The sequence below is a fragment of the Bacillus rossius genome, chromosome 2 (genome assembly GCF_032445375.1).
Source record: "Bacillus rossius redtenbacheri isolate Brsri chromosome 2, Brsri_v3, whole genome shotgun sequence".
Classification (NCBI taxonomy): domain Eukaryota; kingdom Metazoa; phylum Arthropoda; class Insecta; order Phasmatodea; family Bacillidae; genus Bacillus; species Bacillus rossius.
In genome coordinates, this window is record NC_086331.1 from 73,853,086 (window position 1) to 73,880,927 (window position 27,842).

Sequence of the window (27,842 nt, forward strand, 5' to 3'; positions counted from 1 at the left end):
ATTTATATGACAATCAAAGAAAGGAAAACTGGATGGACACAAAGTGATGCTGTGTTTTACGCAACCAGATAATAGGTTAGAATTAATAGAGGCAAACAGTTTCCTGTCAGGACTAATCAATAACACATCGTGAATCTTAAGTAATAGATAATGTTGAAATTTAGGGAAGAAGAAAGGAATAGCAAAAACTTTGTATGATTCGAAAGTACTATCCTTATTAGATAACGGCACATTGACAATGACTTTTAGAGAACAATTATAAATGACTGCCTGGACTGTGCTAAGACCATAAAACATATGAAGGTATTCAAAAGTGACTGGTGCTAACATGTATAACGGTAATTAAATTAAATGTTGAATATTGTCCAACAAGGTAAGGAATGTGTTAGGTGGTAACAAGATTGAACTTAATCTGCCGTGAACACTATTCTCGATAGACTGTCTCAAATCAGATAATTCTAAGCGGGCACTGGGTAAAGATTCACTTATTCTAAACAAAAAGGTATTCAAATCAATTCTCAAATTCATTAGCATCATTTAGTCCCAAATCTCATGTAGTGAACTATTCAAAAGTTTATAAAATTCATTATGACTGGCCAAATAGTGTTTTGCTAGGTTACTCATCAATTTAGTGTTATTGAGAACTCTTTCTTCCAGACTATTAACAACAAGAATATGGTGTAGGACATTGCCAGAAATTTCATCTTGGTTTTCTTCCGCTGATTTTAAACGTCTCTCCAAAATGTCTAAATCCTCACTGTCCAGAGTGCCGAAAACAGTTTTCAAAATCTTGCCACAAAAATTAAAAATACCAGGTTTTATTCTCCTTGAAGATTCTTGAGGTAACAAAGAAGTAAAGCAATTGTCTCTGATCTATAGGCCACAAAATTTTCCTTGAGTTGATGAATTACGAAGGCGAAGTTTTGATTCCAAGAGCTGTTTTCACTGAGATTGACATTGTTGACCTGAATTACATTATTTAAGTATGATTCTAACTCCTTATTTGCATGTTCCAACTGAAGCAAATTGAAATTCAAGATGATAGAATAAAAATTGTCTGAAAACAGAAGATCATCTTCTTTTTCAAATAGAACACCAGTATGAGTTGTCGTTACCGTAATGTTAGCTGAAGCTAAGGTGAAGACACAGAGAAGAATACCAAGCGGTCCAAACATGGCGTACAGACATCAATCAACGAAGTGGACCAAGAGAGCGGACCGATGCACTAAAACATAAAACATAAAGAACAAGGGTGGATAGCATTTCATTAGCAAAGAAAAAAAATATTTTCTATCATCCTCCTCTACCAATTATCCAAAATAGAAACCTGCAAACACATGAATACTTGAACATAACACTTCAAACTAGGAAAACCCTACAACCAAACTTACTTCCCGAAACTAACACACCAACAATAACACTCATGTCGCGACATCTTAAAACTAGGTACCATGGTTTTTTATATTTTATATGCATATGCAAGTTATTACTTTACTTTTACTTATTTTACTCAACTTTATTCATTTTTATAGATATATATAGGCCTATATTGATTTATTTAAAGAGTTTCTTGAGACTCAAAGACTAGGATCGGTGGGTGATCAGGCCACGATCGACTGAGCCAAAGGCCCAAATGAAACTGGGTTGCAAATTCCCCTAACTTACTGAAGACGACGAATGATATTTCTTTAAATGAGAAATGTGAGCTCGGGTAACATAGGATCCAGTGTCTGGAACACACATACTTGCCGTAACTGGGGTTAGAAAACGCTGTATCTGGTAAGGACCTGACCAGCGAAACGATAACTTTGCCATCCTTTTATCTACTTTCTTACTAATAGGGTGTGCTCTGCACAAGACGAGATCACCTCGTCGAAAAGGATTATCAATTCTGTTTCTGTTATATTTGACTCTATATCTCTCATGAGAGCGCTTAAGATTTATAAGGGCAGCTGCCCAAACTTCCTTTATGTTTTTCGGGTCATCTGGTAACAATTCATTTAACGACCAAAGATTTGCTAATGGATTATTAGGTGTGAAAGTAAACATCAAATTATACGGTGTTGACTTATGTGATTCATGGCGTGAATAATTGAAAGCCATCTGAAGCCAAACTAAATGCTTGTCCCAACTATTCTGATCTTCGGCATGAAAAGCGATTAACGCTGATCGGAGGTTACGATTAAACTTTTCCGCGTGCGAAGGTGGAGGATAGTATGGAGACAGACAAATATGACGTATACCATGGGTGAAACACATATTCTTAAATACTTTAGAAGTGAATTGAGATCCGTTGTCTGAAACAAATGAAAATGGTATACCAAAATTTTGAAAGATATTGGTCTGAAGAGCTTGTATTGTTGAGAGTGCATCAGCTTTCTTCAACGGGATCAACCAAACAAATTTCGAAAATGCATCTACGCAAACTAACAACATATTATTTCCTTTTTTACTTCTTGGTAATGGTCCCACAAAATCAATGAATAATTTCTGCATTGGTTTATCCGAAACTTCTGAAGAAACAAACCTAAATGTGTATTTTGAGCTGGCTTACTGAGGGCACAAAGTTGACATTGCTTAACTCTCAGCAATTTCAGCATACATGCCTTTCCAAACAAATTTTCTTCTTATAGCATCAATTGTTTTATAGGTACCCAAATGTGCACCAATGGTGATGAATGAAAATACTGGAAAACAACAGGTTTCAAGACTTGGGGTAACACAATACGTTTCTGATGATTTCGAATTCTGGAATATAAGATACCATTAGATAAAAGATAAGGGTTTTGGGGTATACCAGATTTTAAATTCTGAACAATCTTTCGTAATTCTTGATCCTCTTCTTGATACAATTGAATGTTTTTGAATGTTAAAGGAAAATCTGTTAGAAGAACTTTACATTTGTTTTCCTCTAATAAGGGATTATGTTGTGTCTTATCAAACATACGTGAAAGAGCATCGGCAACAACATTTTGAGATCCTCGGATATGTTGAACCTTAAATTTTAGTGAAGGAATCCTCATTACCCAACGACCAATTTTTCCTAACTGGCGGGGATGTGCAAGAAGCCATGATAATGCCTGATTATCTGTTTCTAGTAGAAATTCAGCATTTTCTAAATAGGGCCTAAACTTGTCAATATCGAAAACTACTGCCAAACATTCTAATTCATAAATCGATGATTTCTGTTCCTGCTGAGTGAGGGTTCTAGATGCGAAGGCTATGGGTTGTCTAACACCATCAAATTCCTGCGCCAAAACGGCTCCTATGGCTGAACCAGATGCATCTGTTTGTAAAATGAAAGTTTTAGAAAAATCCGCCATACGAAGAACTGGGGTACTTATTATGTCTTGTTTTAATGATTCAAAAGCCTTTTGTTGGTCATCACCCCATTCAAATTTAGTGTTTTTCTTACGTAGTTTATTAAGTGGAATTGCCTTTTCAGCTAGGTTAGGAATGAATTTGCCAAAAAATTGTATCATACCAATAAATCGTGCAACACCTTATACATCTCGTGGAGGAGGAAACTCTCTAATAGCTTTTGTTCGTTCAGGATCAATGGATATTCCACGTGAAGAAATTTTATGTCCTAAAAATGAGATTTCCTGTACTGCAAACTTAACTTTCTGTGGATTAACAGTCAGACCAGCTTTTTTTCAAGTCGAGACAGAACTTCCTTTATGTGTTGGAGATGGTCCTCAAAATTCTCATAATAGATGACGAGATCATCTAGATAATTGTATACGAACTTGAATTTGACATCATGGAAAATTTGGTCGAGTAAACGCGTGAGAACTTGTTCGCCTGTTGCAAGACCAAAGGGCACACGGGTGAACTGATATAGATTCCATGGTACACAGAAACTTGTAATAGGTTTAGATTCATGTTTTAAAGGTATTTGGTGATAAGCTGAGTTTAAGTCTATAGTAGTGAAAAATTTGGCCTTGGAAAACCAGTGAAACGCTGAATGCAATTCTGGTAATGGAACAGATTCGATTTCAATATTTTGATTCACACGGCGGAAAGCAACTACCATGCGTTGTTTACCATTGGGTTTTGGTACTAAAAATGCAGGACTTGCATACTGAGATGTGGATTGTTCAATTACTCCTTTATCTAATAATTGTTGTACCTCTTTTCTTAGAAGATTCATCTGGTGTGGTGCTAAATGATAAGGGTGACTTTTAACGTATCCATTGTCTTGAAGTTTAATTTCATACTCGAGAATATTTGTAAGTCCTAAATCAGAGGTGAGAACTTTAGGAAATTTTTCGCACAAATTTTTGATAGCATTAAGCTGATGCTCAGGTAGATGACTCAAAGAATCAGAATTTTCATCAGAACTTTGTTCAACACTAATTGAGGTTAGGTTGAAATTTAAAAAAAAAAATATGTTTCTCCTGCAAATCAAAAATAAGATCGGATTTTGTCATGAAGTCAGCGCCGAGGATGAAGTCTAAACCAACAATTTTCGAAACTAAATAAGGGAACATCCACGTGAAATGTGCTATTTTCAACTTTATGACAGCACAACAAACGATAGGCAAAATTTCATTAGATGCAGTGTAACACCTAAATTGACCATTTTCAATAGATTTAACAAGATTAGCTTCTTTAAGTTTATTCAACAATTGATAAGAGATAATAGACCGCCTGGAACCTGAATCCACAAGAGCATGTTCTACAAACGTACCAAAAGAAACACTGACACAAGGAACTGGGACAACGTTAGATACTACTAAATTAGGTGAACTAGAATGATTAACCTGATCTGGAACTTTTCTCTTTTTAATTGGTGTACCAAAATACTTTTGAAAACAACGTGCTACTTTCATCTGCTGAAAAATGTGAGCATTAAACTGAGAATTTTTGGCTTGGCCAAATTTGCAGGGTGAACCGCTCACCTTGTATCCCTGCTCCAGGCATTTTTTTTGTTGCAAAAATCTACAGTTACTAACAACATGATTATTTTTTTTTTTACAATTTGTGCAAAACAATTTTTGAGGTGAACCTCTTGAGTTTACTAGCAACTGAGCTCTGTCATGCAAATTCACATTACTGTTAGGGTAGTATCGGTTAGGTTGTGTCGTGTTGCAAGTACTTGTGAAATGTCTAGATGGTTTGTAACCTGAAAAATGGGGAGATTGCATATCTCTGTTTCTGTCAGCAAATCTTATGTTCTGTGAATGAATACACATCCTGTAAAGTTCAGCGAAAGTACATGGCTTATTTAAGAAGACTAAACGTGATCAATCTTCAGGGGAAAGTCCATCAAGGATATTGTTTACTATTTCTTGTTCAGTGACTTTTAGGCGAAAAATAGCCGCGGCTTCCTTAACATCATTAACATAAACAAAAAGGGTTTCCCCATGCTTCTGTAGACGACTGAAATGTGTTTGTTGAAGTTGTGTGAGCAATCGTGATGGAATAAAAAATGTAAGAATGTCATCATGGTAACTATCAAATGAAAGATTTTGAGAAATAGCCGATCGAGTTCGTTCAGCCAAGGAACCCAAAGTAAAAGGGTAAATTACCTCCAAAAGTTGTGTTTCGTGCACACAATGACTCTGTCGCAACCTGACAATGTTTTTTTAAGAAATTTAGCAAAGGTGGAACATTAAGACCGTCTGTGACTGGGAGCTCCTTCAACATCTTTTCAAGAGGGTGTGTAATCTTGCCAAAACACTAGGAAGAGAAAAGCTACTTGGTGCTGTTACCGGCTGTGACGTTCCAGGTGCTGTACAAAATACTGTACGAGAATTAGAACTCCTGGGTGGTAATGATGTAGTGTTGGTTAGGTTGGTGAAATCCACAACATGATTAGTGGTACTTGGAACAGGATCCAAATTCAACATGGATGGGTTTGTAAGGAAGGTTTTCATTACTGGAAGTGGGCAATGCTAAACCCGCATTTGGTCACAAACTTGTGCCATAGTGGCTGAAGGGGTAAGATCTCGCACGAGTGAAAATTCCGTTTCTGACTTGTTTACAATTTCTAATAATCTCTTAACCTCAATTACAACATTTTGCAAGGAGGCAACTTGGACCTCGGACAACACAGAGGCATGAACCTCTAAAAGCAATTGAACACGTATGTTTAAATGAGACAAACGATTTCTGACTCTGGGCAAGGTAAGTGAAAAGTTTTCATCATCAGTCAAATTAGTGACTGTCTCCTGTAAAACTAAAATTTTACTCGAGCACACATTGAATTCATGATTGGGGTCAAAACTTTTCAAATTGTCTTGAACAATAGGTACATCATTATTAATCGCTGTGCGAAGTTTCTTACACAAAACAGCTGCAGTGGTTTCTTGGTGCTGAACACCACACAACTGATACTCAAATGTCAACTCATCCTTTAAAAGGAATTCTGGGACTACCGTTGAAGGCATGATAAAAATACAAAATATAAACAAACAACAAGATAAAACAAATTAACCCAAAATTATTGTCACCTCCAGAATAGCACCGCTGTTGAGGTAGGGGCACATGCAAGACCAAAAAAAAAATCTACACATGCACAAATGCACATCAAAACAACTTCAGAACCACACTCTGCTACCATTACTGCACCACTCTCTACCTCCCTTTACAACTCTAAGTTAGGTTATGAATAGAGGTAGGAGGATGCTGAAAGCTCGTGGACCAAGGTTCATGAAGTGTTTTGATGTAAGAGGTTAGTTTGAGTGTAAATAAGGCTGACTGGTCATGCACACTTACAATACACAATTGGGGTATTAATTAATGATTAAAAAAAGAATTTTAGATAAACCATTTATTTCTAATAAATTATAAATAAATCATTTACGTTTTATTACACCATGATCATTTACGTAATCTCAAAAGTTGAATATCATTCATCATTATTTTTTTTGTTGTTAACATTTTAACATAGTAGTTGTTTAGACATACTTATATTTTATATTCTTTTCCTTTTAGCTAGGGGCCCCGCTAGCAAAATTTTACACATACTTATTAAAAGACAACTTTTAAACACAAAAAAATATTAATTTCTACTACATGATTTATTTTATAAATTAATTATTACATTTTTCTTTGTTTATAAATATATCAACATATTTTTAGTCCAAGTCGTTACGCTGTTTCGTTGTTTCAAAAATTATAAATTAGATAAAACGTTTCGTTGGTCCAAAAATTTTTATTAAAAAAAAGGAGAAAAACATGGTAGACGAAAAGTCCGATGAGATTAAGTACACAAAAAAAATTCCACTTAAGGTAACGTTGTAAAAAGGTTAGTAAATCATGCCAAAAAATGAAAAAGCTGCCGGCTTTCCTGATACGTGTGTGCGGACACTTCATTGCTTCAGGGTCGATGAGGACAGGGCTCATCACCACAGCACAAGGTGGATCAAGCAAACCGCATGGCCGGTAGCGTGGACCGCACTTCAACACACAAGAAGTAAATAATATTAACACGCCCGGCGCTACAAACATTACCAGACGTTCTTAATAAACAGTACTACAAAAATTGCCACTTAGTGCGGTTTAAAGATGCTTAATGCATGTTGAAAATCACAAACTCCCACAAGAATGAATTTTGCCTTAAGTAAACATGGCGTCAATGTGTTGGAAATGTGCCGTTCGTGCTCGGTAACGGCAAGACGAACAAGAACATTGAACATGGTACTCGTAGAGAGTACTTTTTGAAACCACATATGAATCGATTATTACTGGACCATATATTCTATCACAAAAAGATTGACTTATAATTTCTGAAATATACCTTCACATATTTGCTAAAATAATTAAATAGTAAACACATTATTCATAATAGATTTAAAAATATATTGACACAATAAAAAAACTTGATGTGTTCAAACATTTAAACTACACATAATTATTATAAACAATTAGAACTTTGTTCAGAATTAACTTTTAACTATTTAAATGACATATTAAAATTAACAGATACCAATATTGAATAATGAAAACGTGTGGAAACCAGTTTGCCATTAAAAAAAAAGAAAATAATAATAAGTAAATAAGTTGATCAAGTGCCACCAACATTACAATGGCACATATCTAATGCTAAGAACAAAATGGGACTAATTTCTCTCCTCACAGGGCACTTGCAAAGAGCTTGTTGCACAGTACAGCAAGCACCGGGTGATGCTGACTTAATGATAGTTCTTACAGTGATTGATGAAGAAGAGAAAGAACTTGGAGCTTCCGTAGTTGGCGACGACACAAACTTATTAATCTTGTGGACTGCCCGCGCGCCCCCCGATACGAAATTGAAAATTGTGGTAGCGAAGAAAGGCAATCAACAGGAAAAAGTGTACTTCCTTTCTAATATCCAGCCAGGCATTGGAGAGATGAAAGATGTTCTCTTCGCAGTATATGCTATCACAGGATGTGACACTGTCTCAGCTATCTACAAAAAGGGGAAAATTGCAGCATTTAGGAAAGTTCAGGCCAACAAGTCTCTTCGCACGAAGCTTCTTGTCTTCAACGACCCCAAAGCTTAGCCGATTGTAGTGGCTGATGCTGGGAAGCATTTCCTTATTGCCATATTTGGAGCAAAGAACACTGAAGATCTTGATTCTCTTCGCTACCAGTGTTGCTTGCAGGCAATTGCTAAACATCCTGTACATTCTTTGTTCAAGTTGGCTGCACTTATTCCCACTTCAACAGCTTCCAGAGAGCATTCATTCAGAGTTTATTACCAGGTGCAGCAATGGCTCAACGAGAAAATGAATCCGCTTGAGTGGGCGTGGAAGAAGAGTGGGGAACACAAGACCACATGCAACATCAAGTCCCGCTGCTCCACAAGAACTATTTTCCCTCATCGTGTATGCATGCAAAGACGAACGCGTACGTAACTGTGAGTGAAGGAAGAACGGTTTGGATTGTTCGACCATGTGCGGCAACTGCTCAGGCCTTGTATTTGTTAACAGAGACACGCTCATCATTGACGAGAATGTAGAAGAGAAGGGTGAAGTGTTTGGAGAGGGCTGAATCCTGATTCATACTTTACATTAATTTAAGATTGCATTTAACATGACTACTTTGGTTTTTCAGTATGATTTTTTGAACATTTAAAGATTTTTTTGCTGAGAAGGAATACAATATATATTCACATTACTTGAATACATATAATTCATTCTGATATTGTTTATTTATTTGAGTTTACATTATGATAATTTCATGTTTTTCCAACAAATCTGAAAATTTAATAAAATAGGCACTTTTACCCCCTCCATATCTCTGGAACCGTTCACTTAAACTTGATTATGTATAGAGTAATTTTTGTTTGTAATTTAATATAGATTATTTTTGTACGGAATAATGTTTGCGCTAAACTGCATAGTTTTCGATATATTTGCGAAAAACTGCGAAAAACTACCATTTCACCCTCTTCCCACCCCCTCCCTCTCTAACCCGACGCTCAAATTAGTGTAACTTTCTATTACATACTACGGGGAGTGGATAGAACAATTTGGCGTTGGAGGGAAACTTGTTTTTGGATGTTGAGGTTTAAATCTAATTGCACCGTACTATAAAGACACGGACCACCCACGGGTTAGGACTTTTGTAGACGGGACTAGTTTAGAGTTTGCCACGTCTATAGAAGCGATGCGCGCCCCGCATGCAAGTGTAAAAATAAAAACTTTGCGGGATTATTAATAAATTAACTAACAAGGACTTAAAGTCTTGTCAACAACGGGGTGATCAGAGACCATGAGATGTGGAGAGTTGAGAATGAGGGGATGAAGTGTCGGGAGTGACGGGACCAGCCCGAGAAGACATAACAATTCACGGCAAAGTCAGCCATGTTTCCCAACTGCGGAAAAAACCGGACGTGATCCTTTGCCGGAAATCGAACCCGGAACGTGATTCTGAGATGTGAGTGACCTGAGCTCTTCACCACCGCGGCACCGACGACCGAAAAACAAGCTTCATTTTCTGGATCCTATTTCCGACACAAACTGCTCTTTTATGAGTATTTATCAAGACCCAAACATTTCGCATTATGCTCAACCACCAGGCTGCCATACGAACACGTGTTTTTGTATCTACGTTTTGCGATTTGACCTTTGTTAATCTTAAAAAAAGAGGGAAATCCTTGAGCCAGTAGAAATAATTTAAAACACTAAAACATATTGTGGTTTTTGTTGGTCGCAAGGTAAACTGCAAACATGAAAAGTTCTTCATTACTTTGATGATTGGATCACAATTGTTTGGACACCCCTTTACGAATATGGGCCAGTCAACTACCAGGTAGCAGTAGTGAGACCGAAACACCTCGACTCACTCTAAAGAAGGGGATGTTCTACAGTAAGTAATCAGCCAAAATAAAAGCATATTATATGGATATTTTAGACATATTACTGTAAATTTTAGCCTTACACCAAATGAATCCGCGAAATTTCCGGGTCTCTGTTAATAATTAGAGGCAGGCATTTCTCGTGAAAAAATTGAAACGCTCAACAAACTGCTATATGGTATGCCTGCGCCAGCGTTTTCTTCTTTGTAATTGGCGGCCGTCTGTAAGAGAAGACATTGCCTTATTTGACCGAGCTACTGAGGAAGCGATTGCTTCCGCACTAAGTTACTATGATTTGTGTTGTGACAGTAGACATATACGTGACAAAAAATTCATCCAATCTCGAAACATAGATGATACTAGTGTTTTAACTCTCAGCTAATCCCAAAATCGTTTCGCGAAAAATACCCGCCCTTAGTAATAATTTATACATCTGTAGTTTCAATCAAATGTTATCCAGTGAAGTAACACAGCGTCAAAATCACGAGCGGCAGCCAGTGGACATTTTACAATCCGTCGAGTACGGTGTAGGTGCCTGGCGGTCAACTTTAGAGCGAAACGGTAAGGTCTCTCTCTAGAAATCCAGTAAGAAATATTTATGAACATTCGTTAACGTGTAATTTATTCAATGGTCTGGGCGATTTACCGTGCATGTTTGTTGGTTAATATTTCCCATTAGACAAAACTACGAATGGTTAGGGCCAGTGATTTTTCGCGAAAAGCTCTCGAGATAAACTGTGTATTAAAACACTGTAGTGTGGTTTTTGTTTCTTGATTGGTTTGTGTTTCTTTCGGGCGCATGCCCTCTGTCGGCGCACGGATCACAGCATTTATGTGCGGAATCAGACGCGCTTTGAATGGCCTGGCCAAATAAGGCAATGGCTTCTCTTGAAAACGGCCTCCAGTCACAAAGCAGAACTTACAGAGAAATACTGCATTGCAGCCTAGTGAGTGAACAGATTGTTTCGCGAAATTTCACGGCCTCTACGTGTGGTACAATTAGAATAAAGTCAAGTGTGTAATGGTGTCCCGCCAAATAGTAAAGCTAATTCTTTATCCATGAAAGTGTGTCGAGAATGTGTGCACGGCGAGTGTTGTGTTGCTGTGTGTCGCAGATGTCGACGAGTGTGCCGAAAGGACGCACGAGTGCGGAGAGCTGCAGACGTGCCAGAACCAGGCAGGAGGCTACCTCTGCCAGTGCCCCAGGGGCTACTCCGTGCAGAACAGCAACGACTGCGTCGACATTGACGAGTGCACCAAGTATAGAGGACAGGTCCGTTACGGTTTTTTTTTTCATTTGTTTGTATTTCGTTTTGGCTCGACATGTGCATAGCGAGGTTGTTACAGACGAACATAATACACAAACTCATTGCTGGGTAAAGGAGGAGAAATTAATAACAATGAATCTAAGGATGAATGAATTGGGATTTGGTATCTCTGGCTTGCAGGTCATTAGAGACTGTAAATGGTGGTGAGATGATAAAAAGAGAATTAACGTAACGAATTTGGTTGGTGGGGGAATGGTATAACTCCGAGAAAACCCAATAACTCACGGCAACATCCACCGTGTTTCCCACTCGGGGAAAAAATTCGTGTTCGACTGTATGCTCTTAGCGAAATTGAAGAGGAAGTACAACAGAAATCTCAACCCTGTAAATGCCAGCTGCAATACGGAGCGAAACATCGGTACGCTCGAACATTTCGATGCTGCTCAAACTTGAAAGTCAATCAATATAGTTTTTTAGAGAATGGTCGCGAAAGCCTGCAATCCATTTTAAGAAACAGAACCGTTGTGAGAAAGGTGAACAAGATAGTGAAACATAAATTCAGTGCTAGCAACATAATGTCCGTATAAAGGACGTTTTAAACCGTAGTTCACAACAGATCCAAGTTTTGTAGGAACTATTAAATGGTGCCTCCGACTCAGTTAATGGTTGTCCTTTTACAGATTGAGACTGAATTCTACCTTAAAACTTCGGTTGATGGTTCATCACGGCTAAATAAGTTGAAAAAGTATAAACGAAATATTTTCTGAAGTAGGCTTCCCAATTATTTAATTATATTTAAAGTCCTAATTATTTAAATTAAATAGTAATGGTTAATTTAACCTTTGTTTTCCACATACTTTTGTGTTTTGTTATACACCCAATAACTTTAATGAAATAATTAGGCGACAGCGACAAAATATGCTGTGGTTATAGAACTTCATTAAGTTAAATGTAATCCAGACGCTCAGAGTTCCATCTAAACAACTTTCTCTATTAATTATAATAAAAATGTTTTCAGCTACATCTTCAAAGATGTACTCTAGCCTTGAGGATCAATTTAGACCAAAATTCCTACGTATGTTTTCAACTTATTTAGTCGTGATTAAACTGCAGCCGAAATTTGTCGCTCTAATTCAGACGCATTCCATATTAACAGTTTGGAGGGATTGTCGGTTTATCAGTTTTGTGTATACTAACATGTATTTTGTCAGTGTGCTGTTTTCCTGTATTTCAGATTTGTGGAATCAGTTCTCAGTGTCAGAATACTCCAGGATCCTACGAGTGCTTATGCAAAGCAGGTTTCCGACAAGAACCTGGAACCAATCAGTGCTCTGGTATGCCTAAATTATCACAATTAGTTTATCTCCTCACCTTATTTCTTGTTTTCTTTGACCATATTTCTGTATGAATACATGTTTCTATCCCTCTTCTTTAACTGTGTATATGTATTTTATTGTGTTCGTCTGAACAGCTCGGCTCTAGCTGTGAGATTGTTTCGCTTGAGTTAGATTTTGTTCACGTGGACTACAACATTTTGCTACTTCTGCACGCAGATATGTATGGCGTGAAGAGAGACAATATCGCGGGTGTATAAAATAAAGAGACTTGTCAATTTTCCCACGCGAAAGCCATAGTGCTAATAAATTATATATATTAAAATCTGTAATGGTAACTGTAATTAATGATACGTCACTTAATATTTTGTGGAAATGATAAACTTTAATTTAAAAAACTTTTATCCTTTATATTTAAATTATGAATGTAAATTTAAAAATATATCTTAAAAACTTTTTTCTAATTAAGTTTTCCCATTTTAATTTTTTATTAGTAGCTATACATTTTACTTGAATATTATAAATATCGCATTATTATATTGCAAACCATATTATTTAGTTTCCATGCATAACCTAAGTATAAATGCTACATTATGAAACATTTACAATTGCATAATTCCTACCCACACATTATTCACCTTCACACCACTGAACTTAACTTGGTGCAGAAGTGTTAGAAAAACCCTTCAGTAGAAGGAATTAGGGGCATTAACTTGTGAACCATTTCTGGTAACATAAACGCCTAGTAACCTTTTAATTGCAGATGTTGTATAAGGTACAACCCACACGAACAAAGTCTCATATTTTTTAAGAGTCCTGCTTCAGTATGCTCATTTAACGAAAACCAAATCTTAGGACACCATGAACCCACTTTCTAAAATCTTTCAAAAATGTTTGGTATAATATATAATCCTACAATAGTAAATGTTATTACCTGCAATTATTATCTAACCCATGTTATTTTCCAACTCGTGTCATAGATAGAGTTTTGGAAGTACCCAACCAGCCTCCTTATCTTTTAAATTCCGTTTGTATTGCGGTTTTGCGGTATAGAACATGTATTTTTATTAAATACTAAATCCAAATTATTTTCTAATAATCGAGTTAAACTGCATGTTGTTCACTTGGGTGAAACGTATCTTGAACAGTTTTTTTTCTTTTAATAATTGTGGTTTCGGCTCAGACAAAAAACTCAGAAAAAGCTGGTTTTGTACATTATATTTGCACTTACATGTTCTTCTAGTAGCCATTTACTGGAGTGGTCTATATATATATATATATATATATATATAGGTTAAATAAGATGCAATAACGCCACTCATTTTCAAAATTCAATTTTACATTGAAATTAACGTTTATTTTAATGTAATAATAATACGTAGGTAGACACCAAAAATAATACCAAATGCTAAAATATTTTAGTATATAATGGTTTATTATTTTTATTAACAAATATTATTAAAATCATAGTGGTTTTATTGTATCTCTATTGGCCACAAAACGGCATATTACAAAATACATTTCAATAATACATTTAAACAAATAACGCTTAAGCATGTTATTCCACAATTACAAAAATTGACATAGATATGTTGACAGAAACAATGAAGCAGTTTTAAATCACTCTCATAGTCAGTGCAGATATCATAAATACCAGTATTGGATTTCAACACTGCACAACACTTTTCGTGGAAACCCCAACTGGATTTTGTACATTGAATCAGGTTACTTTTTTTCCCTGCATCATCAAAGTAGTATCCCCCACAATCACCACAATAATTGCTGGGTTGTTTACTTGTAACAAGGTTGCTGGTTTCCTGAGGACTTGCAGAATATTGATGTTGGTGTAATCGGCTTAGACATAACAGGAAATGAAAGTTTCGTGGCACTGTTGCGTGGACATTCTTATTCTTCTTGTACTGTGTTGTGTTCTTTTTTTTCTGGTATCTCTATTAATGTTCTGAATGAGGGAATTTTGCGAGGGAGAGACGTAGCCTGGAATCCTTAGCTTTCAGTCACTGAGGGTGATTGGAAACTTCTAGTAGCAGCACTTACAGTGGGGTCGAGGTCACTCGAATGTTGTGATTTTTCTGAAAGTGTGTTAGGAGCGATAGCATTGGGTGGAATAAAGTTAAAATTTAATGGATGTATTTCGTTTTCGGGGAATGAGGAAACAGCATTATTAAGAGTAGCTGATCGTAACCATGCACCAAAATTGATTTTACCAAATTGAAGCTTTCCAATAGGACGACCAAAATTCGCTCTTCGAAATGTGTCTACAGCTTCTGTCCAGCAAACGTTTCAAGATCTAAAAACTCCTTTGTTCTGCGGCTGAAGCTCATGACTGCATTGAGCAGGCAAAATCAAAAGTTGAATTTCAAGTGATTCTGCTGTATTCAAAACACCGAGGTTTTGGTGGCTTGCATGCCCATCCAGAATTAGAACATTTTTCTGTAGACGATGACTGTAGTGATCAAGCAAATTTCAGAACTCTTTTATTTGCATGTAGCCCTTTTCAGTCATTAAAAAAAATGGCCCAGGTGGAAGTCCATGCACATGATCCAATATTTTTTTTTTTAATTTTTACCTATAAAGATTACGAAAGGTGGAATCCAGTTAGTTCCTGTAGTATTTACACAGCCTTCAACAGAAACTGTTTCTCCTTTCTCACCATTTCTTGCAGCTTAGACTTTTTTGCTTCCCTTCCGAGCAACCATTTCTCAGGAGAGCCGTAGCACAACTGCAGGCCAGTCTCATCAACATTATAAATAAGTTGTAGTGTTTTTGACAAGTTCATTTCCTAAATGGTCTCTTGTAAATGTGGGGAATATCGTCCCACTGTTTCTTTGTTGAAACGCATTAACCTACCGTAGCTGAGAGGTTAAGTTCTCATAGACAGCTCAGGGTCACAAAGCATGAAAGCTTCAAACCATCTCCCATATTTTTTTCACCTCGATACTGATTTCTGACATTATTTGAAGCTAAATAATTATAAACTATCTCTCAATCTCGCTTTATTGTTAAACCAAAACCATCTGCTTGCATCTTTTTTATACTACAAACAAGATTGTTTTCTTGTTCTATTGTCAAAGTTTTGTCCAGTACAAGTTTATTAAAACAGCTGTTACGTAACAAGTGATCACGTATTGTTCATCGAGGGACATTAGTTTCATTAGCAACTGTTGTTACTTTCGATCCCTGCTGAACGAGTAGTACGGCCCTGAGGAGCTCAGTTGCCGCGAATCCCTTGTGATTGGTATCGCCCCATTTTCCCCTAAAACATAAAAAAAAATTTAATAATTGTATGGTAGCGGGTTTTGATTTAGTTTTGATTCTCTCGGTTTAAGTCAAGAACAATGAATTGGTATCAATTGATATTGGCTTCAGTTTGTGCTTTCGTCATTGTTCCAGAGTCAGTATTAGTAGTACGCAGGTATGTACAATCAAATTCAGCATTTCTCCAGGAAATATTACGGAAAAAATATCGCATTTTAAATTATGTTGCATTTAAAACAAAAAAAATCGGGTAATAATGGTACTCTTTGGATACCAGATAGCAAACAAGGTTTTTAATAACAATGTTCCAGGCTTTCATGGCGATTGTCTGAAGTAGCTTGGCTTCTGGGTTGTTTATAAATTATATTATTATATATCTATACTAATATTATAAAGCTGAAGAGTTTGTTTGTTTGTTTGAACGCGCTAATCTCAGGAACCACTGGTCCGATTTGAAAAATTCTTTCAGTGTTGGATAGTAAGTACATTTATCGAGGAAGGCTATAGGCTATATTATATTATCAATAACATTAGATATCCTTACTAAAAGTCCAATTTAGAATAAAATGCGTTGGAAGGGGTTAGATACAACATGCAGTACACGTACGAAGTGTGTGTTGACAATGCCGCAGGCGCTAGAAGTTTATTTCCTATTGCCTATTAACATTGTTGCCACGCACTAGATGCCTTATCATTCTTAATTTTCCCATACAAGTAAAAAACACCCGTTTGATATTAACAACGAAGCAATCAGTACCTTCATAAGAGTTCAATTAGTATTTAAATACTTTTTATCACTTTAAATCGCAAACTTAAACTATTGTTTTTTTTCCTCTCTCTGTGTGTAATTTGTTTTTTTCTTTTCATAGAATTATTTTTATTATGTTTAATTAATTTTCAATTTTCGAACCATCAATAATTTTCCTCTCCCGTTACAATTCTGACAAGGACTCGTATAAATATATATTTTAATTCTTTTCCTCAAGAATTTAAAAACAACTAATATCGAAATTCCTCAATATATAATTGCCTTAGAAAAAAATATAATTTCTAAAAATGAGTTAACACTTCTTAAAACTAACCGCCGTTAGCCATGGTGGTCATGACCTTGAACTTGACCGTAAACCTTAAATCCTTTAATTTTTGTCCTAAGAATTCATAAAAAAAACTATTTAAAATATATAAAAATAATTTAATTTCAAATGTTTGGTTACTTAATCCATCTCGGTCCTCGGTTCGATTCGAGACGAGAGTAAACATGTAATTTAATTATAAAATATTTAAAAATCTTAAATTATATTTAAATAAAAATTTAAATAAAGAATCTGGCTAACATCCCACCCCATCTTGGATTCTAAAACGTTTAAATTTTAGTAATGACAGATATTTGTATTATGACGTCATTGTTGCACATTTTGTTACGGCCGCCATTTTGAAAGGCCGTAATTTTTATGCTAGAAAAAAAGGAAAATTAATTAATTTTAAAATGTATATAATAAAATGTTTATATAAAAATCGTTACCGTGGATGATGATGTAACAGTAACACTATTTGTTACGGCCGCAATCTAAAATCCGTGATATTTATCAAAAAATAATTTATTTTATAATTTGTTATAACAATTCAATTAAAAGAATTTTAATGAAAAATTACATACAAACATGGATTCCTGGGTTTGAACCTGATAAGGACAAAAGAAATTACGATGGATCCTTCATCCACAGAAGCCACCAGAAGACTAAACTTCCACCACTAATACCATTGCATATATCACATCATCCAGTATGACTTCATGGCGGCTATCTTGTTTTAGTCTGCTCGAGGCCGCCATCTTGTATCTGACGTTTTCGTCTACTAGAGGCATCTACTGCCATATTAATTTAATATTTTGCCCGCTAGAGTGCAGTAATTGTTTATTGCCAGGCACCATAAATTTTTTCGGCCATTTTGGCTATCTTAAAAATCTATATTTATTGAGCTAAAAAATCGGGAAAAGTTCCAAAATTCATCAAAATAATATTTACTAAAATAATGATTGATTCTATCGAAATTCGTCCTTGTTCCAATTTTTATAACTCTCAATTTGCAACTAGTATTAGTCGCAGAAGCTAATATGGGTCCTTATTTAAGGCCTCCAGCGTTATTGAAAGGACACAGGTGTAATTTCTGCAGCAAGGAATTTGTCCTGAGAAAGAATGTCAGACAAAACGTGAAGAATGAATTTGTTAGAGAAAACACACTACGCAAAATGATCAGTTGTGTTCTGTTCACGCGAAGAGAGATGCCTTCATACAATAATGACTTGTTTTATCTGCAAGTATATATATTAAAAATAATAGTAGGTAATTATAGTATGTATGAGGGAACCGGAGGACGGAGGGGGATTAAGGGATTATGTCACTTCCTTCGACCATGCACACACGAAAAAGTGTCCCGTTACGTTCATCAGCCATGTACGCACGAAAAAAAGTCCCGTTACAGTAGTAGGATATAGCCGGTTCTGGGACAGGCGCAGGATCCAGGATCCGAACTTGACCTTTGACCTTGACCTTGAACCCTGAAGTTTGACCTTGACCTTGACATTGAACCGAGTCCTTGACCTTTGACCTTGACCTTTGACCTTGAACTTTGACCTTGAACTTTGATCCTGACATTGAAATTCGACCCTTGACCTTTAACTATGACCTTGAACATTGACCTTGAACCTTGACATTTACCTTTAACTTTGACCTTGACCTTTGACTTTGACCTTGAACTATGACATTGTCCTTGAAATTTGACCTTGACCTTGAAATTTGACCCTGATATTGAAATTCGACCCTGACCTTTAGCCTTGCGACCAACGATGTTGCCAACCTGATGACGTCATCTAATCCGTATGCTAATCCATATGCTAACCTAACCTAACCTAACCTAACCTAAACTAAACTAAACTAAACTAAACTAAACTAACCTAACCTAACCTAACCTAACCTAACCTAACCTAATCCATATGCTAATCTATGCTAACCCATGCCAATCTATGCTAATCCATGCCAATCTATGCTAAACCATGCCAATCTATGCTAATCCATGCCAATCCATGTAAATCTATGACAATCCGTATGCCAATCTATGCTAATTCGTATACCAATCTATGCTCTTCTGTATGCCAATCTATGTTAATTCATATGCCAATCTATGCTAATCCATATGTTAATCCATGCTAATCCATCTGCCATTTTGTATTTCTAGAAATTTCCACCAACTTCGAATCGTGACGTCACCATTGCACTTTTCGTCACGGCCGCCATCTTGGATTCGAATTTTTTTTCGAACTTCAACTTTTCGAAATTTGATGTAAACATCAGCCGCCATCTTTTGCCTTCCTTAATGCATACCTAAGGCGCCACATTTGAAATTAAAATTATTATACAGCCGCCATCATTAATTCCAGCATAGACTACCAGATGGCGCTAAATTCAAAAATTAGTTGCCATAGGCGCCGCCATCTTGGTCCTCAAGTTGGTTGGTAGATGTCGCTAGTATCGCGCGCCAAATTCAAAAATTAGTTGCCAGAGGCGCCGCCATCTTGGTTCTCAAGTTGGCTGGTAGATGTCGCTAGTATCGCGCGCCAAATTAAAAAATTAGTTGCCAGAGGCGCCGCCATCTTGGTTCTCAAGTTGGCTGGTAGATGGCGCCACCGTCGCCATATTTTAGTTCATATAATCGATACCAGATGACGCCACCGTCGCCATCTTTAGTTCCCAGTGTTGCTACCAGAGTGTGCCACCATCGCCATCATTAATTCTTAAAGTTACCGCAGGAGCGCGCCACCGTCGCCATCTTTAATTCTTAAATTTACTGCCGGATGGCGCCAAGTGTTATGTAGTCAGTCGAGACAAGTCGGGAACGAGTCGAGACAAGTCTAGACAGTCGAGACAAGTCGGGGGACAAGACGAGACAAATCGGTAGCCTGTATTCACCATGTTCTCCGTTGCCGCCATCTTTAATTCATAAAGTCGCTACCAGATGGCGCCACTGTCGTCCATATTTAATTCAAGGCATTGTCGCCGGATGATGCCAAGTTTGAATTTAAAAACCTACAAGTGTTATGCAATGTGTAACCAGTCGAGACAAGTCGAGATAAGTTTGGAACATGAAGCCATATTCTAAACTACGTTTAATATATATATATATATGTATGCCTTTATATGTTTAGGTTTGATGATAGAGTAATGCAAGGGAATGGCTTTTCATTTATATTTGTGACAAACAAACCATCCATCCGATTACAATATTCCAAGTGGTCATATTGGATGATGACATCACCGTTGCAATTTCCGTTACGGCCGCCATCTTTAAATATATTATCCGAGTTTCATGAAAAAACTTTAAAATTTATAAAAAAACCAACTTTTACGACACGGAGCTCGGAGTCCTCGGTTCGAACCTGGTGAGGGCAAAAAAAATGGCGACCGATCCTTCCCTCGTGGTGGCTGCAGGCAGACTGACTCCCACCACTTTTTTTTTCAAAATTTATATAACGTCATCTAGTATGACGCCATGTCCGCCATCTTGTCTTCGATGCTGGAAGCCATCATCATTGTATCGTCAGCGAGAGTACGCTGACGCCATGTTAGTTTGGTTCTTATCCGCTAGAGTGCAGTAATTATTTATTACTGTGACACCAGCCATCTTAAAATTTGACCGCCATCTTGAAAATCCGTAATTATTTAGCTAGGAATTCAGGAAAAAGTTCAAAATTCATTAAATAAATCACTCATTAATTTACATATTGATTCGATCCGCTCCTGTCCTCGGCTCGATACCCGATCGATGTAATAATGTTTAATTTTATGTAAAAATAATAATTTCAATAAACCATGTTACATTCGTAAAGAGACTCTTAATCCTCTACGACCATCATCCTATCAGACATCAAGACCACCATATTGGAAATGCGTAATTTTAATGCTAGAGATCCGGGAAAAAGTTCAAAATTCATTAAATAATTTTGTAATCTATATACTGATTAATTAGATCGACTAAGGTCCTTGGTCAGATCTAGGATGATACAAAACAAATTAAATATAACATCAATTTAACATAATAGTAACAGGTTCGAGGAATTAAAAACCGCAAGTTCTTTTACAAACATAATATTTATTACATAATTTCTATTCTACTACAGGATCACTTACGAAAGCTAGCAAATTTATAATCAATCATTTAGTTCCGCATCGGTGTGAAATGACTAATTCTTAGCTCCAATCGGTTTATACTAGACAGAGTCCAACCAGATCCTTTACTGACATAGTTCTCCTCTTCTTGACAGAGTTTCCGGACACCGTGTTTAACAGTTTGCTTCACATCGTTAGGACTGTAAATTACTGCAGCCGATGTCTTGAATGCACACTTTTTCACTTTGTCATCTAACGGATATGGCTTTCCATATAGACAGTCCAACCACAAGTTATATTTTAATAGACCGTTTGTTGCTACGTCATCAGTAAGCTGATTGATTATGTCCTGTCTGATATCATCAAGAAAAGTACAAATGTCCTTCGACTCACCGAACGTATTTAGATAATAGTAGTCCTTCAATGTTCCACGAAACTCAGTCTGCGCCAAGTAGAAGCCATTATCGTTCACTTGTAATGCTCCGAAAACTGTCTTAGGTTTAGGTCCATGTTCAGACGTCGTAGCAATCGGTTGCTGCGCATCTGTTTTTTTGATTGTACGCTCACGAGCCTTCAATCTAAAGCGAGGAGTCGAAATGTCTACAGGTAGTTCAACAGTAGGCACACGGACTTCACCTTTACATATTTTCGCATGTTGTCGCAAACTATCAATTCGAGTAAACCATTCATGACAATCATCACATCGAAACTTTATACGAGAAGGATTCTTTTTGCATTTGCTCCGCTCATGTCTTCGTGAATCATGAGAGAATGCGAACGACGTTTCACAGTAGCTGCAAGGATACCGTGGTGATGAAGACGAACCTTTCAGACCCGATCCAGATATGGACGTTGCAACAGTAGTAGTACCATTTCCAGGCATACTCTTATGAACATCGATGCATCGCTGTTGCACCGAAACCTTTACTTTCTGCCGCACAGCAGGCCCTTTACATGTCTTCATGTGCGTTTTCATATTATCTTTTCTGGCAAACCGCTTATGACATTTCTCAAAAACAAACATTTTACGATATAGGTTCTTGGCACATTCCCTCTTCTCATGCCGTCGAGCATTGCTGCTGTTTGAGAAAATCTTGTCACAGTAACAGCACCGATGTTCGTTAGTTGTTGTCGATTGGGCATCCATTGAAGTCTCCATCGAGGGCGAAACGAAGTTCGTCGAGTTTTCCTGCACAGCCAGCACTACCGGCATTAAAGTCTCTTCTGGTGGTGGAACAGCACATATCGAAGTCTCCTCCAGTGTTGTCAGAGGCGTTGCCAACGGGATCTGCTCCAACATCGTCGGCGCTGACGTCATGGTTCCCGTAGTCGATGGTACATCCTCCATCGAGTTCGACGTTAAAGTCGGTAAAGATGCCATCGAAATCTCAAGAACAGCTAATTGACACGACTCATGCACCAGAAGAAACAAACTAGGCGATCCTTACACCGCCGACGTCAGTAACAAACTGAGTATCCTGCTGTCTAGGACTCGCTTATATACATGCACCGTATGGAATAATACGCTAGTCAAATCAAGAACCATCAACAATAATACTAGAGTCAAAACAACATTAAAAATAGAACGACCATCAACGAAAAGGCAGCACATTTGTTAACACCATCAACAAAAAGGAAGCACAATTTGGAAGCACCATCAACATAAAGGCAGCACATTTTGGAAGCACAATCAATAAAGAGAGCACTTTTGGAAGCACCATCAACAAAAAGGAAGCACAGTTTGGAAGCACCATCAACGTAAAGGCAGCACATTTTGAAAGCACAATCAATAAAGAGAGCACATTTGGAAGCACCATCAACAAAAAGGAAGCACTTTTGGAAACACCATCAACAAAAAGGAAGCACATTTTGGAATCACCATCAACAAAAAGGAAGCACATTTTGGAAGCACCATCAACATAAAGGCAGCACATTTTGGAAGCACAATCAATAAAGGCAGAACATTTGGAAGCACCATCAACAAAAAGGAAGCACATTTTGGAAGCACCATCAACATAAAGGCAGCACATTTTGGAAGCACAATCAATAAAGAGAGCACATTTGGAAGCACCATAAAAAAGGAAGCACATTTTGGAAGCACCATCAACATAAAGGCAGCACATTTTGGAAGCACAATCAATAAAGGCAGCACATTCGGAAGCACCATCAACAAAAAGGAAGCACATTTTGGAAGCACCATCAACATAAAGGCAGCACATTTTGGAAGCACAATCAATAAAGAGAGCACATTTGGAAGCACCATAAAAAAGGAAGCACATTTTGGAAGCACCATCAACATAAAGGCAGCACATTTTGGAAGCACAATCAAAAAAGGCAGCACATTTGGAAGCACCATCAACAAAAGAAGGAAGCACATTTTGGAAGCACCATCAAAAAGGCAACACATTTGGTAACACAAGTTACGAGAACTAAGTCTTAGTAAGAAATCAGAATGCAAGAAATAAAAACATTAGTTTTTTACTTTTAATATTTAATTTATTTCTTAAGAATATACAAATAGAAGTAAAATAAGCCATTATTGTATGTAGCCAGCTTTCCTCAGTTATTCGAGTATGAAGGATATTACTTTTATGCGCGAATAGTTTCCTGCACAAAGCGAGCCATGTAGAAGTCTTAGCCGGTCAACCAATAAGTTTGGATCTTTCCACGATGTGTAATCAATCTCTTCTACCACCATCTCACGTGCTTGTTTATTATAAATACTTTTAATATCACAATCGTCCCAGTGATCATAATAAGCGTTATCAGATTTATTTATTAAAACACATCGTTTCCATCGTTTCGGTCTCAGGACACCGTTATATTCTTCGATCTTGTCAGCTTTAGGTGCTTCATCACAGTCTATGCTTTTGTCAACAGCCTCAGAGTCACTGTAACAATCACTGTAGAAGACATCCTCTTCACCCAGATTACAATATGAATTCGATATCGATGATGTCGAAGTGCCATTATCGTCTTCATGCTTCCTTTTTAGGAGTCCATCATTTTTACAAAGTAAGAAAGATCTACTTGAATTTGGCTGGAATGTATTCTCACTTTTTATGTTAAGGATTCTTCCATTGTCTTCATTCTTCCATAAATCATCATCATCCTTCAATTTAATTTCTTCGTCGAGATCGGAAGAGCCACGAACATAATCTCTCTCAAGACAAGGAAAATTATTGTCGTAATGCAGATCACTATTCCTTAGTCTAGTAGATCCATCGTTGTACTCTGGCTTGTACGCAGGCTTAACGTTACAAGTTCTGTCATGTCTTTTTAAGCTCTCTCTCCGCGTAAACGACTTGTTACATCGAACGCAACTTATCATATTGCGTAGTGGATTTTTAACACAGTCATTCTTCTGGTGTTGTCTTCCAGTCTTTCACAAGATAAATTCTTTGCTGCAAAACTTACACCTGTGTCCTTTCGATACAGCGACAGACACCGAATCAGGATTCATATTAGTTACTGTGACTAATGTTAGATACAAACAGATAGTTTTCCAATTGGAACCATTACTTCAATATAATTTTTTAAATTTTTCTTAAGCGAGAGTTATCTCATGCAAAGGTACTTGTTGTAAGTAGTTCTGCTTTTCAACAACAGATGACACCACGTATTGCTTGCAGGTAAATATTATTTCTTTCTTTCATGCGGGATGCAGGATTCTCACTAACGATCGCAATAGAGGGATGGCATCGCTAGACTCCAAGGAGAAGGTAGTTTGTTCTTCCAGTTAGTGTTTCTCAGATTTCTCAGGGTATGTATTATTATTAGACTGAATAATGATTTTTTTTTAAATTCCACCTAATAAAAATAAAATAGAAGCACTCAGAGAAAACCATCAGGGATGATGTCGTTTATAAACATCATAAATTACCAATTTTTTTTAAAAAAGTCCAAATTTAATCCTGATTAAGCAAAGAGTTCACAAGCCCGCTTGTGCTAGAACTCTCATGTTGCTTAAGCAAAGAGTTCACAAGCGGGCTTGTGCTAGAACTCTTTGCTTAATCAGGATTAAATTTGGACTTTTTTAAAAAAATTGGTAATTTATGATGTTTATAAACGACATCATCCCTGATGGTTTTCTCTGAGTGCTTCTATTTTATTTTTATTAGGTGGAATTTTAAAAAAAAATCATTATTCAGTCTAATAATAATATATACCCTGAGAAATCTGAGAAACACTAACTGGAAGAACAAACTACCTTCTTTTTGGAGTCTAGCGATGCCATCCCTCCATTGCGATCGTTAGTGAGAATCCTGCATCCCGCATGAAAGAAAGAAATAATATTTACCTGCAAGCAATACGTGGTGTCATCTGTTGTTTAAAAGCAGAACTACTTACAACAAGTACCTTTGCATGAGATAACTCTCGCTTAAAAAAAATTAAAAAATTATATTGAAGTAATGGTTCCAATTGAAAAACTGTCTGTTTGTATCTGGTGCATGAGTCGTGTCAATTAGCTGTTCTTGAGATTTCGATGGCATCTTTACCGACTTTAACGTCGAACTCGATGGAGGATGTACCATCGACTACGGGAACCATGACGTCAGCGCCGACGATGTTGGAGCAGATCCCGTTGGCAACGCCTCTGACAACACTGGAGGAGACTTCGATATGTGCTGTTCCACCATCAGAAGAGACTTTAATGCCGGTAGTGCTGGCTGTGCAGGAAAACTCGACGAACTTCGTTTCGCCCTCGATGGAGACTTCAATGGATGCCGAATCGACAACAACTAACGAACATCGGTGCTGTTACTGTGACAAGATTTTCTCATACAGCAGCAATGCTCGACGGCATGAGAAGATAGAATGTGCCAAGAACCTATATCGTAAAATGTTTGTTTTTGAGAAATGTCATAAGCGGTTTGCCAGAAAAGATAATATGAAAACGCACATGAAGACATGTAAAGGGCCTGCTGTGCGGCAGAAAGTAAAGGTTTCGGTGCAACAGCAATGCATCGATGTTCATAAGAGTATGCCTGGATATGGTACTACTACTGTTGCAACGTCCATATCTGGATCGGGTCTGAAAGGTTCGTCTTCATCACCACGGTATCCTTGCAGCTACTGTGAAACGTAGTTCGCATTCTCTCATGATTCACGAAGACATGAGCGGAGCAAATGCAAAAAGAATCCTTCTCGTATAAAGTTTCGATGTGATGATTGTCATGAATGGTTTACTCGAATTGATAGTTTGCGACGACATGCGAAAATATGTAAAGGTGAAGTCCGTGTGCCTACTGTTGAACTACCTGTAGACATTTCGACTCCTCGCTTTAGATTGAAGGCTCGTGAGCGTACAATCAAAAAAACAGATGCGCAGCAACCGATTGCTACGACGTCTGAACATGGACCTAAACCTAAGACAGTGTTCGGAGCATTACAAGTGAACGATAATGGCTTCTACTTGGCGCAGACTGCGTTTCGTGGAACATTGAAGGACTACTATTATCTAAATACGTTCCGTGAGTCGAAGGACATTTGTACTTTTCTTGATGATATCAGACAGGACATAATCAATCAGCTTACTGATGATGTAGCAACAAACGGTCTATTAAAATATAACTTGTGGTTGGACTGTCTATATGGAAAGCCATATCCGTTAGATGACAAAGTGAAAAAGTGTGCATTCAAGACATCGGCTGCAGTAATTTACAGTCCTAACGATGTGAAGCAAACTGTTAAACACGGTGTCCGGAAACTCTGTCAAGAAGAGGTGGACTATGTCTGTAAAGGTTCTGGCTGGACTCTGTCTAGTATAAACCGATTGGAGCTAAGAATTAGTCATTTCACACCGATGCGGAACTAAATGATTGATTATAAATTTGCTAGCTTTCGTAAGTGATCCTGTAGTAGAATAGAAATTATGTAATAAATATTATGTTTGTAAAAGAACTTGCGGTGTTTAATTCCTCGAACCTGTTACTATTATGTTAAATTGATGTTATATTTAATTTTTTTTGTATCATCCTAGATCTGACCAAGGACCTAAGTCGATCTTATTAATCAGTATATAGATTACAAAATTATTTAATGAATTTTGAACTTTTTCCCGGATCTCTAGCATTAAAATTACGCATTTCCAATATGGTGGTATTGATGTCTGATAGGATGATGGTCGTAGAGGATTTAGAGTCTCTTTACGAATGTTGAACATGGTATATTGAAATTATTATTTTTACATAAAATTAAACATTATTACATCTATCGGGTATCGAACCGAGGACAGGAGCGGATCGAATCAATATGTAAATTAATGAGTGATTTATTTAATGAATTTTGAACTTTTTCCTGAATTCCTAGCTAAATAATTACGGATTTTCAAGATGGTGGTCAAATTTCAAGATGGCTGGTGTCACAGTAATAAATGATTACTGCACTCTAGCGGATAAGAACTAAACTAACATGGCGTCAGCGTACTCTCGCTGACGATACAATGATGATGGCTTCCAGCATCGAAGACAAGATGGCGGACATGGCGTCATACTAGATAAAGTTATAT

General features: G+C 37.1%; 1 protein-coding gene across 1 annotated transcript in view; it reads left to right on the forward strand.

The window, feature by feature from the left end:
* The window catches only part of LOC134529374 (fibulin-1-like), a 539,830-nt gene that overhangs the window by 362,942 nt on the left and 149,046 nt on the right, over positions 1 to 27,842 (forward strand). Inside the window, exons 17-18 of the mRNA XM_063363371.1 lie at positions 11,407 to 11,564; positions 12,794 to 12,893. Coding sequence (XP_063219441.1) covers positions 11,407 to 11,564; positions 12,794 to 12,893 — 258 coding nt within the window. The remainder of the gene's footprint in view (positions 1 to 11,406; positions 11,565 to 12,793; positions 12,894 to 27,842) is intronic.